General features: G+C 48.9%; 2 protein-coding genes across 2 annotated transcripts; both read right to left on the bottom strand.

The window, feature by feature from the left end:
- Nucleotides 1–1,384: 1,384 nt before the first annotated feature.
- Nucleotides 1,385–2,933, bottom strand: HOXC12 (homeobox C12). The gene is made up of 2 exons (XM_032989033.1): nucleotides 2,369–2,933; nucleotides 1,385–1,623 (listed from the first exon to the last, which is right to left on the bottom strand). The coding sequence occupies exons 1-2, from the start codon at nucleotides 2,931–2,933 to the stop codon at nucleotides 1,385–1,387; spliced, it is 804 nt and encodes a 267-aa protein (XP_032844924.1).
- Nucleotides 2,934–12,981: 10,048 nt separating this feature from the next.
- HOXC13 (homeobox C13) lies at nucleotides 12,982–16,105 on the bottom strand. Its single transcript, XM_032989066.2, has 2 exons — nucleotides 15,472–16,105; nucleotides 12,982–13,238 (listed from the first exon to the last, which is right to left on the bottom strand). The coding sequence occupies exons 1-2, from the start codon at nucleotides 16,103–16,105 to the stop codon at nucleotides 12,982–12,984; spliced, it is 891 nt and encodes a 296-aa protein (XP_032844957.2).
- Nucleotides 16,106–16,322: the final 217 nt, after the last annotated feature.

Genomic DNA, 16,322 nt, shown 5'->3' on the forward strand with positions numbered 1-16,322 from the left:
GACAAAGCTGAATGAGATGTATTTCCTTTAAAAAAACCCGCAATCTCCTTTTTTTTTTTTAAATTGAGAATATAGCACCCAGAAGACAAATCGCATCTTTCCATTTATCTCAGGGAAGGAGAGATGTGACTCGTTCAGACTCCAACAGGCTGTTATCACCGGAGGGTACAAAAAAAATGATTTTTTTCCTACCTATTTTCCTACACTGTCATCAATAAACACAGTAAAACAGCATACATACTCCATTAGTAGAGCTGTGGCGAAGAAATATCTTCTCTCTCTTTTTTTTTTTTTTTTTTTTTTTTTTTTTAAGAGGAAGGACATAATTTGGGGGTAGTGCAGAGAAGCGCTGTGAATTCAGAGAAAGAAAAAAATCTCCGAAAGGCTCAGTTTACGTAAAAGGAAATTCAGATTTTTTTCCTGGGAGGGTTTTCTAGGGGGGGCTGTGCTTTTTCCTTCTCCTTGTGACATTCTGGCGTTGAGGACAACACCACCGCCTGCATCAAAGCCTCAAAGGGACTGAGTGTGATACACATACCTCATATATTATATAGATATATACCATATACACCGGATATATACACAGTCTTTGTTTCTCGCCTCTTCCTAGAGATCCTGATTAAGCCTAAAGAGCCTGATTAGCCGCAAACCCTCAATTTAGACTGAGAAAAACACATCTTGGGTCACACCGTGCACTGAAAAAAAAGCATCTTCCATAAGGATGTAGGGTTGGCCCTTTCCGACAGCATACCCCATTTCCTTCCCTATTTTTTCGCCCCGATTCCTCTCTTTTTGCTATTTTCCCCTCCCGCTTTCCCACTTCACCACCAAACCAGCCCTAAACCCTGCGTGGCAGCCCAAGAGAGGGACCAGGGTCCCCCCCGTCACCCCCAAGGCCGGTTTCGCCGCCGACCGCCGCCGGCCGGGGGTGAAGAGCCGGGGGCGGGTGGAGCGGGACCGGCGGCCCCCGACGGCCCCGACGGTGCCCGGCGCTGCTCGGAATCCCTACCTGTGCTGCTGGCAAAGGCAAAGCGGCTAAAGTCGCACTCACAACCTCCCCTTCAGCCCGCCGAGCATCTCTGGAAGCCGTCTGTCCCCCCGCGGTCCCGGTGGAGAAGATGCTTTTTTTTTTTTTTTTTTTTTTGTTTTATTTCCCTCGCTGTCGGGTTTCATATTTTAAGGGAAACTGGTTATTTATGATTATTTCTTTATTCATTGATTTCTGGGTAAGGAAGGGTGGGGGATTAAGAGTGATTAGGTAAAGTCCCGGGAGCTCGGGTGAACGCTAGAGAGTCTATGTGGGTTTTTTTGTTGTTGTTGTGTTTGTTTTTTTGTTTTGTTTTGTTTTGTTTTTTTAATACCCGACACGGACGCTTTTAAAACTTTAAAAGAAAGAAAGGGCTTGCTCTCTCAGGAGGAGTCTTTTCTTTTTCATACGCCGGTTCTGGAACCAGATCTTCACCTGCTGGTCGCTCAGGTTTAATCGGTCTGAGAGCTCCCTCCTTCTTTGGCGAGTAATGAATTCATTGACCATAAACTCCCCTTCCAGCTCTGCCAGCTGCAGTTTGGAATAGGGTTTTCGTTTTTTCCGGGATCGTGTGTGCATCGGGTACCAAGGAGCACCTGGCAAAGGGGGAGCGAGAGTTGAGCACTTGGCAAGGAAAAAAGAAAACCCCTCCTCTTTATAAAAAGAGGGGCACCCCAGCACCCCTTTTTGCAGCTCTGCCCCGAGGGTCCCCCGCTGTTTTGGCCGTGGGTGCTTAGGGATACTCCCATCTGCCTACCACGGCCACGGGTGACGCGTGGGGCGGGCACAGGAGGCAGGGGAAGGGAAAGGTAGGGAGCGTTATAACCGGGCCACGGAGCAAAGGACGAGGCAAGGAGCGGGCGACAAGACTGGGGCTCCCCGGGAGAGGCTCCAGCCCGCTAACAGGGGGAAACCTCCACCCCAGTGTCGAATTTGAAGGCTGTGGGGGACGTTTTTTAAGCATCCCCCCCTCCTCCCACCTTTCCCGGGCAGACACACCTCTGCGATGTCCCCAAAAAGCCCCCGAACACTCCGCCAACCTTCCGCGCCGGGCAGGGATGCGCAACCACTACCCTCTCTCTCTGCGTCTCTCTCTCTTTTTTTTTTTTTTTTTTTTTTTTATGGGATATTTACATGTTTATAGCCTTTTCTTTTAAAAGAAGCACCACCTAATAAAACATTCGGGATTTCGGTGCTACCCCTAGTGGTCTCAGCACATATAGACACGCCGCTTCCCCTCGCTGAGCCCATGAATTCCACCACGAAGGAACCCCAAACCGGCAAGTTTCCAAGCAAACAGCCCCCCAACACCACCAGCTCCAGCCCCCGGCCCCTCCTTACCACCGTTGCCTAAAGTGCTGCCTTGGTTCAGAGGGGACACCAAACCCCCCGCTTCTCCGGTCGTGCCTTTATTCCCTTCATTGAGCAAGGAAGAGCTGGAGTCTGACTCCAAGGACTGGCAGGATGGAGGGTCGTGGGGCACCGCCTCGCTGCTCGGATAGTCATATTTGCTGAAATTGCCCCCCATGCCACTGGGGAGGCTGGATTCGAGGGGCAGCAAGGCACTGTCCCTGCCCCTCTCCTCCCTCTTGAGCCCGCTGGTTTCGGAGCAGGTTTCCCGGTAATAACATTTGCTTTCCTCCACCCGGGCGAGGTCGCAGGCTCTGCCGAAGGAAGGGTTAATGGAGACGGGGCTGCTCAGGTAGGGTTGAGGGTACCCGTTGCAGGGCTCCGAGGATGCCCAGGGCAGGGAGCAGACGTTATCCCGTCGGGGGTAGGAGAGGGAAGGCAGCCCGGGCAGCTGCCCTCCGGAGGCACGGAAATTAGGGAAGTAGAAGGTGTCTCCCGTGTGGATGTTCACCAGAGGTCCCACAAAGCCGGGATTAAGGAGGTTGTGCTCGCCCATTTCCGCGGGCCTGACCGAAAGCTTCTACTTTATTGCTATCTGACATTAAACATAGTTAAACCGACGGCTCGGCCCCATTGGTCCGGGGGGGTCACGTGAGCCCCAAATTGCGCTGGGAGGGGGGGGGGCCCTCCCCTCCCCTGGCAGCCGAGACAAAACACAACAGCAAGTTCCGCCTTTTTACGCCTTTTCTCCCCCCCCCACCCCGGCCTTCTTCACCCCCCCCAATCATAAAAAATCATAAAAAATCCCATAAAGCATTTTATTAAAAAAAAAAAAAAAAAAAAAAAAAAAAAGGCAACGGCTCCCAGCGCTGGCTTAAGAATCGCGAAGCGCCCTAAAATGACATGTTTAGCATAAAATAAGCGATAGGCGAGGGTTTTGCCCCAAAACCGCTGTGAGCCCCTCCCCCGGCAACACTTCGGGGCCCTCCACCATCTGCAAAAGCGAGGCTGGTTCTCGTTAATTAGCTCCTTTATTAACTAAAACAGTTCGAATTTACAATATCTCCCCAATAAATTACTATTAGATATTGTGTCATATAAAGTTTACGGGCTTTTTAAGGAGACGAATGATGGTGCCCGCAACAGGCTCATATTTACTCGCGGTGGGGTGGGAGAGTCGGAGGCTATTTGCGACCTCTTCTACTCTTTTTTTTTATTATTATTATTAGCAGTATTATTAGTATTATTATCATTTTCTTTCCCCTCCTCTCGGACTAGGTGGCTTTGTCGTGGGCTGGGGGAATGCAGCCTCTTCCCAGACTCTTGCCACTCTCCCAGGAAGGGATGGAAGATTTTTTAACAATCCTCAATTGCTTTTATTAATGATCTGTGTCGAATAAAGCAGCCAGAAGAACACGACTATATATAGCCTTAATTTACCCGGTATATATTCCATATACACCAAGGCGCACATACGCATAGAATAAGTGTTCAAATCTCTTTTTTTTTTTTTTTTGCATCGTTTCTGGGAAAGAATAAAATTATAGTCCTACCCCCTAATTTCTTTGGTCCCCACCTCTGGGAACAGAGGTACACACACACAGAGCTGGTTCCTCGCCACCTTATAGCAATATATTCTGCCCTCGTAACACTACAGAGCTCTTCTTCCCTCCCACCTATCGTCTTCTCCTGGTCATACTGAAAAGAGCTGCTGCAAAGGAATACAAGGGGTGGAAAAAAAAAATCAATATTGTCTTCTTTCAGAGCAAAATAAATACGTTGGGAAAAAAAAAAAAAAAAAAAAAAAGACAACTAGGAAAGGTGCATTGTATGGAAACCGGGAACACGAGAAGACATTTGAGGGTGTTCTAGGTTCGATTTTTTTTCTGCAGTGCTTTTTTGCCTCTTTTTTTTCTTGCTCCTTCCCACACCCCCCCTTTTTTTTTTTTTTTTTTTTTTAAGAAACCAAAATGCCCACCCCGTTTGCTCGATTTTTGCATGGCTTTGCATTCCTCCCTGCCTTAAGCAACTCCCAAGCGCTCCCCTTGCCAGGTTGACTCTGCAAAGTACCGTAAATATTCCTGTAGAGGTAAAACCGCTCCGCGGGGGCGGAGGCGCTCCGCGGAGGCTGAGCCGGGCGGGCGCAGCCGCATCCCCCCCAACTGCTGCTTTTCCAGCCAGCAACCAACCTCCCTCACCTATATTCTTACCGATATTTTATATATATTTCTCAAGCATGAAATAATTTTTTCCTCATCTGGCAAAACACTGGGGCTTCAGCTGACCCTCCTCCCAGACCTGCAAGAAAAATCAAGTGCCAATAAAATAACTCATTTAGGTGTTTTTTCGTCTTCAGTGGACAGCTCCTGAAGGTGGAAAACCTACTGTCCATATTTCCCAACCCTCTTTCTCCCTGGCACATCTATGGAAATGCTACATACATACCTTGCAGATATAGGTGCATACCTTCCTATACGCTTTGCCTGCGAAGGAAGAAATACGACTACTAGAAATATTTTGCTAGAATGAAAGTTTAGCACTTTTTTTTTTTTTTTAAACCTTGCCAAGGAATTTTTCTCCCTGCAGGTATAAGTGAAAAAGCTGCTTGCAATTTCTCCAAGAGTGTCTTCTCGCTGCAGAAGAAGCGCTCGCAACGCTGGGCAAGCGTGGGGAGGAATAGTTTATATAAAAATGAGCACGTGATCCCCGGAGGTTGCCATCTGAATTGGCTTTGTTTGCTGTTTTTTTTAAAGAAAACCCTTCCTCTACCTTACTCTTTTCTTTGCAAAATTCCCCATATTCAGAAGTGCCCGGGTGCTGCAGGGCTTTGTTCTCCACCGGACCATTTTTGTTTCAGAGGAGACTCTGGGTATTTGGGGCTTTTCCTCTTTATTCAATTTGAATTTTTTTTTTGAGGGGTGAAACCAAAAAATGAATAAAATTTCACGTTTACCTCCAAGAAAACATTAAGGGGAGGCAGCTGCAGGGCTGAGCTGCGGAGCAAGTGAACCACAAACTGCGCGCTGGAATCCTGCGTGGAGGAGTAGTGTCAGCGTGGGCATCACAGCAAGGGGGAGGGAGAAAAGCACCCCCGGTTCCTTTATTTATTTCTCTTTTTTTTTTTTTTTTTTTTTTTTTTTTTTTAAGAGCTGGGTAATGCTACAGCCGTGCTCAGAAATATATTAAGCGATGCACAGCGTGGAGAGTAACTCCCTGCTCTTGGTGGCCTTGAACAGGGCTCCCCAGCTCAGCGCTGCTCCTGCTGCAAGCAGACAGCAGGTCCAAGGAAGGGCACAAAAAATAAATCCTAAGAACTCTTAAGCAAAGCTGCCGCGTTTCCCCGGGAATTTCTTCTCCATTAAAAACGCATTTCCCAGTTCAGGTTGAGCGCTTGGGCTTTTCTAATGCTCAATGCAGGCTGAGCTTAAAAACGCTTAAAAATTAAAGCCTGAGTCGAGTCCTCCTGCTTGGGGCACTGGTACTGCTGGTTTAGGCAGCCTCCGTCGTGCAGAATCCACCCCGACCGCCGGCTCTCCAAAAATATATCCCGATTTCTACCTCATATCGCTTGCAGCAACCCCTCTTCTTTTTTTTTTTTTTTTTTTCCCCACTAGAAAAAGTTGCCCAGCCCAGCAGAAAAATCTCGGAGCCTTTCTCCATTTGCAGGAATCCCAGTTTTCAGGTAGCGAGACCTTTTCGACGCTGATATTTAATAATCCTCGGGGAGGGTTTATTTTTTCGCACCTTCACGAGTTACACAAGCAGCTTTCGGGAAATGCTGGTGGGAAGAAGCCGGGAGAAGCTCCCCGCCTATGGGAGCCGGTCAAAAAACAGCCCCTGGAAAAAAAAGAGGGAGAGAAAAAGACGCTGGAAAAGGAAGATTGCAAACGTCTCAGTTCAAGGTCACTGTCTAGTGTAGTGAATAGGATCGACATCTTATGCTAATGACTGTCTCGGGTGAGCATCACCCACTACACGGGGAAAACAACAACCCCAAGTTTTGGGTTGCCTTTTCCCTGCTTCGTCCTTTCCCCCCCTGTTTGGGGGATTTTTCCCTGCGCTCATCCCTTCCTCCTCTTCCCGTTTTGCACCACCGCAACCCCTCTCTACCAAGCGTGAGAAATAAAATTTCCCCTTCCCCTCCTCCCGCATTTCATCTTCCCCAGCGCAGCCCGCGGGGCTGAGCTCGGCTGGCGGCTCCCACTTGAAGAGGCTCTTTCTCCCCCTCCTCCCCAGCCTCCTCTCTTCAAGAAATCAAAAATCAGACTCAACATCAAATCAGTAAAAATGGCCCCAGCAAAATGGGAAGGACTTAGCCCCACTGTCAGTTCTCTCGCCGAAAAGACTTTGAAATTGAAGCCTCATAGGGCAAAAATAGTCTGCAAAGTATCTATTCCATCTTCCCGCCTGGAAAAGGGCGGGGGGGAAGAGCGGGGGGAAAAAGCAAATTAAAAGGTCTCCTTGTGCGTCTGCAGGTTGGAAAAACAGATCCCGTCATGGCTCAGTTTTTCTGATCAAGCAAATTTCATCCCGAATTGGTTGGGAGTTGTAAGGAGTTGTGGTGACTCGAACAAGAAGTTAGCTGCCAGGGTCAAAAGGGAAGTATTTAGAATAAATATATAGATACATGACACGGGGAATAAAATATAGACAGGCTTTGGAAAGCCCACAGAACTGTTATTTCGGGGTAGCTATATATCACTGAAACCTGTGCTGGCTACTTTTTCTGATGTGGAAAATGCATGTCTATAGACATCTTATAGATATATAAGTGTACAAGACACCTTTTATATATATATATATATATATAAAAGAGGGTAGAAAAATGGAACACGTAGGAGCTGGGTATTAAAAAAATAAATATATTAACATGGAAAAGTGGTAAATGGATACGAATAAAAACGTCTACGACACTTCGGCTCCTCCAATATACAAATCATCTGGGTCAGCTTTCAGTTTTAACGAAGGCAGGTCCTAGCCTGGGTGCAGGGAATAGTTAAATGCCTGGAATATCATTATATTTTTCCCCAGCTTTGCCAGCAGAGGATCTTCTCCTCCTATTAGATTAATGTAAACTGATGCCTGCATCCTTTGTGAGGCAAAGGTTTAGTCCCCAACTTTAGGGAAGTTTGCTTTGTCCGCCAGCTCTGTTTTGGGTGAGAAGTTGGCGTTTCATACTGTAATTCCCTTGGAGGGCTGAAAACCCCCAACAACTGTAACAACAAACCAGTTAATGGTCTAGAATTCACGACTCTAGAGCAAATCGCAATTGGAGAGCCTGCAAACCGTGATCTCACTTATTTAACGTTCCTTGTAAAGGAAGAGAAAGTGGTGGGGAGGAAAGGGAGTTTATTAAACCCACGGCTGGTCCAACTGTGGGCTGAACCCACTGAGCTCCCCGCCAGGCAGCAGCTTCCCCCCGGAGTGGAGGCGACAGGAGACACGACATTTTGCTGGATATAATTCTTAAATACCCATAAACACGAGGGTTTCCCCAAATGTGCTGAACCACGTAGGCAAGGCGGTTTATAAACAAGGAACCAGCAGTGCTCTAGGAGTTTGTGGGATGTGTGTGCACACACGCACCGTGTTGGCTGTCAGTGTCTTAAGAAATAATTTCTTGGCAAAGCCTTTAGAAGTCTCTTCTCTTCTGCTCCTAACAACACAACAAAAAAAAATCGTCTTTTTTTAAGACCAAGCGCTTCCATAACAAATAGAAAGTTAACTAGCAAGAGTTATACTCACCTCTGCACTGAGCACAGGGCTGCGAGAGCAGAATTTCTCCTCCAGATTAGGAAGTTATTATTTTAAAAATGCATTAAAGAAGAATATATGCAAATGTGAATGGACTAAAAAGAAAAAAAAGCAAAAAAAAAAAAAAGCAAAAGGAAAAGAAAAAGGAAATGAAAAATGGAAGGAAGAAGAAAAGGAAATTTAAAAAAAAAAAAAACAAAGAAAAGTAGAAGAAAAATAGAAGAAAAAAAAAAAGGAAAAAGAAAATTGAAAAAATTAAAAAAAAAAAAAAAAAAAAAAGGAAAAAGAAAATGCCTGGGGAAAAAAATAAAAAAAAGTTGAGGGAAATCCCTTGTCCAGGATTTTACCATAAAGCTGCGGTTGGGAAGTTATTCAAAGTCCTCGATACAAAGGAAAGAAAAGGCTAAACTTGGGAAACTTCCTTTTCAGGGCTTTATTGTTGGCCATTAGCCCGCCTGTCTAGACTTCAAATAACACCTTGTTTATCTGTAAACAGGAGCGGGAGCTGCTCGGGGCTGGCTGGTGAGGAGAAGATCAAGGGTGAGGGTCCCCTCACTTATTATCCCAGCAGCTCGTGATGTCAAGGTCAAACAACGCCTAGTCACGGTCAAGGGTAATACAGGAGTGACGTCACGGCTGCTGACCTAATACCCAGCGAGCTACGGGCAGGGCGTTAATGGATAAATAAGCAAGGAAAAGAGAACAAGCGATCCCCAATGGCTTTTCCTAACGGGGGGGTGAAGAAATAAGTGGGAAAAGGTAGAAATTAATTGGATTTTTGTTCCCGGGTGGGTCACGTCCGAGGGAGATCTGCTTCCGCACCCGCGGAACTTCAGCAGGGAAATACGGAGCTATTCCTTGTGCATGTGCGCAATTTTTAGATTAATTTCTTCTCCTCCAGGCAAGTGCCTCCTCCAGCGCTCTTGGAAGAGGATGACCCAATAACTTGAGTTAGGGGTTATATTTTGCCCTTCTTCTGTGAAAACAAAACAAAGCAAAAACCAAAAATCAACCGTGTCTGGGAACGTCAGGAAGGATTTAGCTTAAAAATTAAGTAGGGGTATTATTTTTATCCGACCAGACCCGAAAAGACATTTTTTTTTTTTCTCCCAATCCGCTGGGATTAAAGGGAGGAGCAAGTGTCCGTGGGTGTGCGTGGAGGGAAGGGGAGGTTTGTCCGTCCCGGGTTCCCTCTCTGCCCCTGAGGGCCCGATCCTGAGCTCGCCCCGCCACCATCCCGCCCCGACTCCAACCCCGACGGCGGGGGAAGGCTCAGCCCCACCTCTGGGGGGGGCTCAGCCTCGAGGTCCTGAGCATGTCGGGGACGGGGACCCCCTTCCCTGGGGGCTGTAGCTCCCCCCGTCTCCCCAAATCCCAGCCGACACCTCAGCATTGCCTCCCTGCATCCATGCGCCTTCCCGGCTCCTGGGCGCTGGGACAGCCCCGAGGAGAGGGTGGGGGGGTCGAGCGACACAGGAAAAATCAGGATATTTGAAAATATTATAGGAAACGGGGGCAATGACAGGAGAGCGCCTGGTTTCATGGTCTCGCCAGTATCTGCCAACCAAGAGCATCAAAAGCCCATTGGTGTCCTGAAGTGTAATGAATGAATTTCTTGTTTCTCCTCCGGTTTTGTGTTTGTTTTCTTTCTTTTTTTTTTTTTTCCTTCCCCTTTTAATTCCTCCCACACGAGTTGAAAGAGTGATCGACACACAAACCGACACGCAGACAGCCCTCTCCCCCTCCAACAAAATTAAACCACAGTTGACAAAAACTTCCAGTATTGGAAACTCCGTGAATAACTTGAGCCCAATTACCCACATCCATCAAGGAAAAAATAAGTATTTATCCATATCCCCTCATTCCCTTCAATAACCGTCGCCCAATAACCTCAGTTTGATCAATTTTTTTTTTTTTTTTCCTCCCCCAGAACTGGTGAAATTCAGGTAGAATGAGGAAGAATAGAGCCACAGCGAACAACAACGCTCGCTGTCGGGATGTCGGATTTGGGCTTGTCTGGAGTTGCTCTCAGGCATTGCAGTGTCTGCACACACAGCAAGCTTTTTTTTTTTTTTTTTTTTTAAGAGGAAGAGCTTTTTTTTTTTACACCCAAATCACATATTCTCGTGGCTCTCGTGGGTTTGAGCAGGTTTTACCAACGACTTAATCCCGCTATAGCAGCGCCGATGGGTTTCTCGAGGAATAGCGATATTTCCTAGCCGAGCATCTTAAAAACAATAAAATAATAAGATTTAAACCTCCGCCTGTGCTTCCAAACCACCGAAGTTCTTCAAAATAAATGCGGGAAACACTACCAGATCAAGCCCCGGGTTTCTCCCCGCACTCAGAGAAATGAGGGGCTGGGGGGGAGAAATCAGGGACCCCCTTTTTTTCCAGCTCCCCCGCAGGGATGGGGAGCTGGGGGGAGAGGATCCAGCCCCACTCCCCGGTGTGAGTCAAAGTCACATCCCACCTTTCCGCAGATTTGGGGAAGCATCCGAATCCATATGGGGCTTTCCCGGCATTTCTGGTGGTGGTATGGGCTCCATAGGGCACACTCTGCCACCGCGCTGAACCCGCGGAGAGACCCTATACATACACCCCCCCCATGTATTTAGCTTTCAGACTAATTTCCAAAACTATATGCACATCCATACGTACACACGGGGACAGACCACAAATGAGATCTACGCAACACTTCGTATGATAATATAGAGGGTTGCACTTGCATTTGTCTATGTGTGTGTATATATACCCGCATATATATGTATATATATGTGTATATATATAAATTCATATAGGTAGTCTAGATACGTTGTTATATGTGGTATATTATATGTGATAGACCTATACACGGAGATACACAGATCGCCTTAATACCCAGATATAAATTACATGCACACTGTCAAGCCCAACGCACATACATGTAACACATATATATATATAAAATATATATACGCCGACGCCCAGATAATAAAAAGAAACGGACATACACGGTTATATGCACATGCCATTATATATCCTTGTACAAATCTGTATATATATATACTTATGTGTATATATATATACTTATGCATATCATCCTGAACACCCAGTGTACCTACGCATGCATTTCTGGAGAGACCAGTGCTAATCTTTTTTTCATATAGCTTCATATAGCTTGTGCCTGCTCTGCCTGCAACCCCCCCATCAATATATGTGCACACTCAACGCAAATTGAATCTGCAATAACATTGTTTTAGGTTACATCCCTTTAAAAGCCTTTTTTCCCCCCCTTCCCCTCCCCTTTTGATCATTTAACGAGGTGATTAAATCTAGCAGATATTAAGGTAGATTGTAATCCGCCTATGGAAACAATTTCCTCTCTCTCGTATTTCTTTCTGAGCTGCCCGGCCGGCTTTGGGCCGCGTAAGTTCCGCGGGAGCGGAGCCGGGAGGGCCGCGGTGCTGCCCGGCGGGGCGAGGGCAGGTTGGGAGATTTTTATCTGGGGCTGGAGTCAAACAGGTTTAGCGAAACGCGTCCTTTGGGAGGGAGATTTAAAGAGATTAGAAGCGTCTCCGGAAAGTCATCGCGTTTTCACCCGGGGTAATTGCGAGGGGGAGGAAAAAAAGGGAAAAAAAAAAAAAAAAAAAAAAAAAAAGAGGCAAAATTAAAAAAAAAAAAAAAAAAAAAAAAAGGCACTCAGTCATCTCAACCTCCGAGGATTTATTTTCTCCGCTTTTTACCCTCCTGGGAACAACCTTCCTTAGGGACACGCATCTGCCCCTCGCATCCTTCGTCTGCTTTCAGCGAACCCTTTATTGAGCGGTTTCTGTCCAAATTTTCCGGATTTGCCCCCTTGTTTTCATCCTGTCTCTGCGGAGGTTCCCGCCCGGGACTGTATTTGAGGTGGTGGGGAGAGGAGGCGGCTGGAGGGAGGGATGGAGAAGCACGGGGCTACAAAGAGGTGCACAAAGAGCCTCTCCTCAAGGCAAAACAACAACAACAAAAAGATATTTATTTTTAAGAAATGTCATCTGCAGTCGGTACATATCATCTGGACACCACAGTATTATATACATATACAAGACATTTAAAAAAAAAAAAAAAAAAAAAAGATGCTTTTACATATCCAAAGAACACTGTCGATAATCAGCCGGTTTAGAGAGGGAAAGAAACAAACCCCAAAGACAATATTGTGCATTTTCCATCTTGTCAGCGGAGAACAGACATTCCAGTTTTATGGCAGAGATACAGAAACCCTCGTGAGAACAAACCCAAAATAGTCTCGTACAGCAACTCACTTCCATCTAGGACCTAAAATTGGGAGATTTAAGCGATACCAAGCAATGGTTTTCTTCCCACAATAGCAGCCTTATTTCTTATTTTCGGTCCCTAGTGCCGAGAAAATACGAAGCTGATGCAACTTTGTCATAGGTTCTCCATACATCTATACATCGGTGCGTGAAATGGCCCGAGATATGAGAGACTGGCGAGGGGGTCGGACTATACAGCGTTACAGGGTGACATTCAGAGTTCATCTCTCCTTTAACGTAACTACGCTCTTAGCTTATTAGTATTTTCCTTTAAAAATATACACAGTTTAACCTTATCGATGGGTTTCTCAGAGCAAAACTGGGGTTTTCACAGTCAGAGCGGGGCAGAGGGATAAATCAAAGATGCACTCGGTGGTTTTTAGAGGGGGGATGCGCGTGTGCAGTTGTGAATGTTGATTTTTTTTTTTTTCTCTTTTTTAAATAATGACTTGGAATCAGCAGAGTCCCAATGATGTTATCATACAAACTACCAGATAAATATTTATGTTTCTTGCTTCCTTTTCCTCTCCCCTTCTCCTCCAAAGTCATCCTCTGTCAGGTGGCGTGGAGATGTGCTGTCTTGGATTTGCTCACCACTTTCTTCTCCTTGACCCTCCGGTTCTGGAACCAGATTGTCACTTGGCGCTCGGACAGGTTGGTGGTGGCCGAAATCCTCCTCCTCTTCTCTTTGGTGATGAATTTGCTGGCCGCATACTCCTTTTCCAACTCCTTCAGCTGGATTTTGGTGTAAGGGACCCTTTTTTTTCGTCCCCTCCGATAGCTGCTGACTTCGGGTTGTAAGGGGACCACGTCTGGATTTAAAAAACAAAAACAAAAACAAAAACAAACATAAGAAAGAGGAGAAGATGGGGGGTTACTGCATCCCAGGGTGTGGGGTGGGGATTTCTGCACGTCGGAGAGAGAGAGAAAGGGGGGTAAAAAGGAAAATAAAGAGTGGAGGAATGCGAGCAAAGAAAAAGGGGAAAAAAGAGAGGGAAAAGGAGACAAGACAGGCAGAAAATGCATCCAGCGAGGGGAATAATGCTGTAATAATAGCGATAATAACATAATATTCATAATTCATATGGTGAAAGCCCGTTTTTCTTGGCGACACTCTCCACACTGATAAACAAGGACCATCAAGTCAACCCGCAGACTAATGTGCGCGGATAATCAAAAGGAGCTTCCAAACGGAGAGATTTGAGACAATACCTAGAGTTTCTCCCCTATTTCTTTCTTCCTTTTCTCCTCCTTTCCCTCCCCCCTCCCTCCCCCCCCCCCCGCCTCCAGCAGCAAGCCTTCTCGGTGATCCCCGCAGATGTGAACCCCAAACACCGAGCCCGGTGCAGAGACAAGCGCATCCCTCGCACCCCAGTCCCTCCCGCCGGCTTGGTGCACCCCAGGAAGCCCCTCGGGGGGGGGTGTGGGGGGTGTGGGGGGGTAACCAGCAAGAACAGCCCCGGCTCCCCCCGCTTTCTAGTGGCTTTTGTGGGGGGTGAGGAGGAGGAGACACTCTGTGCTTTGCGAAGGGGCTCTGGGGAAAAGGGTCAGCAGGGATGTGGGGAGCAACTTCACCCCTGTTCTGCCGGTACTAGGGAGGGGGCAAAGCTCCCCCCCAAGCTTTCGGGCACCCCCAGCCCCCTGCCAGGGTTGAGGGGTGACCCGGGTGACGAAACTGCTCGCCGCAAAGGTGTGACCCAGCTGGCTGGAGCAGGAAGATGGAGGCGAGCTCTCCTCGGCAGGCAGCACAGCCCCAATTATGGCTGACAGGAGTTAATTGGGGAGCCCCTGGGGGAGCTTTGGGGGCGATCGGCTCTTTGGGGGGGAGGGGGGGGAAACTGGGGATGCTGAGGGTGCCTCAAAGGCCAGCGGTGGGGTGGGCAGGAATCTTCTTCAGGGGGGTTCACCAATTGGGCAGAGAAAGCGGTGGGGGCGGCAGGTCCCCCAAATACAGTTTGAATGCGAGGATACCCCCCTTACCTCCCCCCCCCCCCCCCAAAAAAAAAACCAAACACACCCATCATGCAGCCAACAATGCATCGCCAAATTCCCGCTCCCCCTCCCCAAAAATCTCCCGGGAAAGCCCCTTCCTCCGTCCCTCTTTGTCCCGAAGAAGGAAAATAAATAAACCGATGTGCCCCCCCCCTCCCTCCAAGGACTAACGAGACCCGTCCCTTCTCTCCACCTAAGATGCTGTAGGGTCCCCCCTCCGCTTTTATTTTGGTTATTTCCCCCCAACGCCGCGTCCTTCCCCACCCAACGCTGGGACTGGAGAGCTGGAAGGAGCCTGGGGAGGGGTACTGGGAGGCAGCACCTACCATCACCTTCCTCCCCCCGCTGCCGTCGGGGCCCGGAGCCGGCCGGGCCCGGTGGGACCGGGGGGGGAAGGGAGCGAGGGGTTTGTTGGATGCTCTGGGGAGGGGTTTTGCCTTCCCGGCTGCCTGCGGGCTGTCAGTGGGGCAGGATGCGCCGCTGCTGTCCCCCCACCCCACCCCTCTGCCTCCCTCCTTCCCCTCCAGATTCATTTGTCACTTGACACCTATTCCTATAATTGTGTGTAATTGTGATATGATTTACTGCCCCAGCCCCCGACACTTCTCATTCGACTGAACCACTAGAAAAGGTTCGGTTTGTTTTTTTTTTTTTTAATTTTTTTTTTCCTTTTTGAAGCTTAGAGAAGCGGCAAGCAGAGGGGAAAAGGAAGAGAAAGGCACCGAGAGACGCTCTTTAGGTGAGGCAACAGGAGGGAGGAGAGAAGAAGGGGAAGAATTAAACGGCAAAGTTACTTTCCAAGCAAGCTCACGGCGTATATTTTGATTCAGAAATGATTGCTTCACCTTCTTTCCCATACATGTTCATACACATTGCCTTGCACAGGAGGCATTCCAGAGCCATTTCTTTCCCTTTAATTACATATACAGGCATACACGTATCTATCTGTATATGTATATATGCACACTCATCCACACACACGCACATCCACACCTCCGGTGGGAGCTGGCGGGTGGGAAGCGGGCGAGCACGCCAGTTCCCGGAGGATCCTACCTGGGAAAGGTGATTTCCAGAGGTGTGCAGACTGCGATTGCTCTTTGGAGCAGTACACTTGCCCATCCCAGCCATTAGAAAGAGCCCAGTGTTGGTAACCTTCCATGGGAAGCAAAGCGTCGTGTCTCGGTTCCGGGTGACCACCGAGCCCCGGCACCACCGACACGTCCAAATAGCCAGGGACAGCCTGGTAGGAGCTGGGAAAACCGGGATAAAAGGCGAATTCCTTGGCCCTCGACGGCAGCTCCTCGCCGGGCAGGGGCCCGCCGGCCTCGGGGTACTTCTCCCCGGGGTGATAAGCGCAGGGTTTCTGCTGCAAGTTGACTCCGTGGGAGTGGGACAACCTACAGCCGTAGTAGCCCCCGCCGAAGGGGTAACCGTAGCCCAGCGCGGCGCTGGAAGCCGCCCCCGACGGGCACTGCCGGGGTGGCTCGGCGGCCGCCAGCTCCGCGTACGCGGCTCCCTGCGGCGGCGGCGGGGGCGGCGGGGCGGTGGGGACGGCGAGTCCCGCGTGGGGCATCATCTCCCGGCAGTGCCCCAGCCCTTCCATGCGGTTTTTCTCCCGCGGGGCGTCCTCGCAGCGGCAGGCGAGGCCGTCGGGCCAGCGCGGGGGGAGGCCGAGCGGTGCCGTCATGTCATGCCGCGCTGCTCCCGCCGCCCTCTCCTCCTCCTCCTCCTCCTCCTCCTCCTCCTTCACCGCCGCCTCCTCCTCCTCCTCCTCTTCCTCCTCCTCGGCCGCCGCCGCCGTCGGGGGAAGCTCCGCGCCGCGCCCCGCCGCCCCACGACCCCCCCAACATATCGGCGCCCCGCGCGCATGCGCCACCGCCCCGCCGCCGCCGCTCCATTAAGAA

Source organism: Tyto alba, unplaced genomic scaffold (genome assembly GCF_018691265.1).
Source record: "Tyto alba isolate M040663 unplaced genomic scaffold, T.alba_DEE_v4.0 Super-Scaffold_23, whole genome shotgun sequence".
NCBI classification, from domain to species: Eukaryota; Metazoa; Chordata; class Aves; order Strigiformes; family Tytonidae; genus Tyto; species Tyto alba.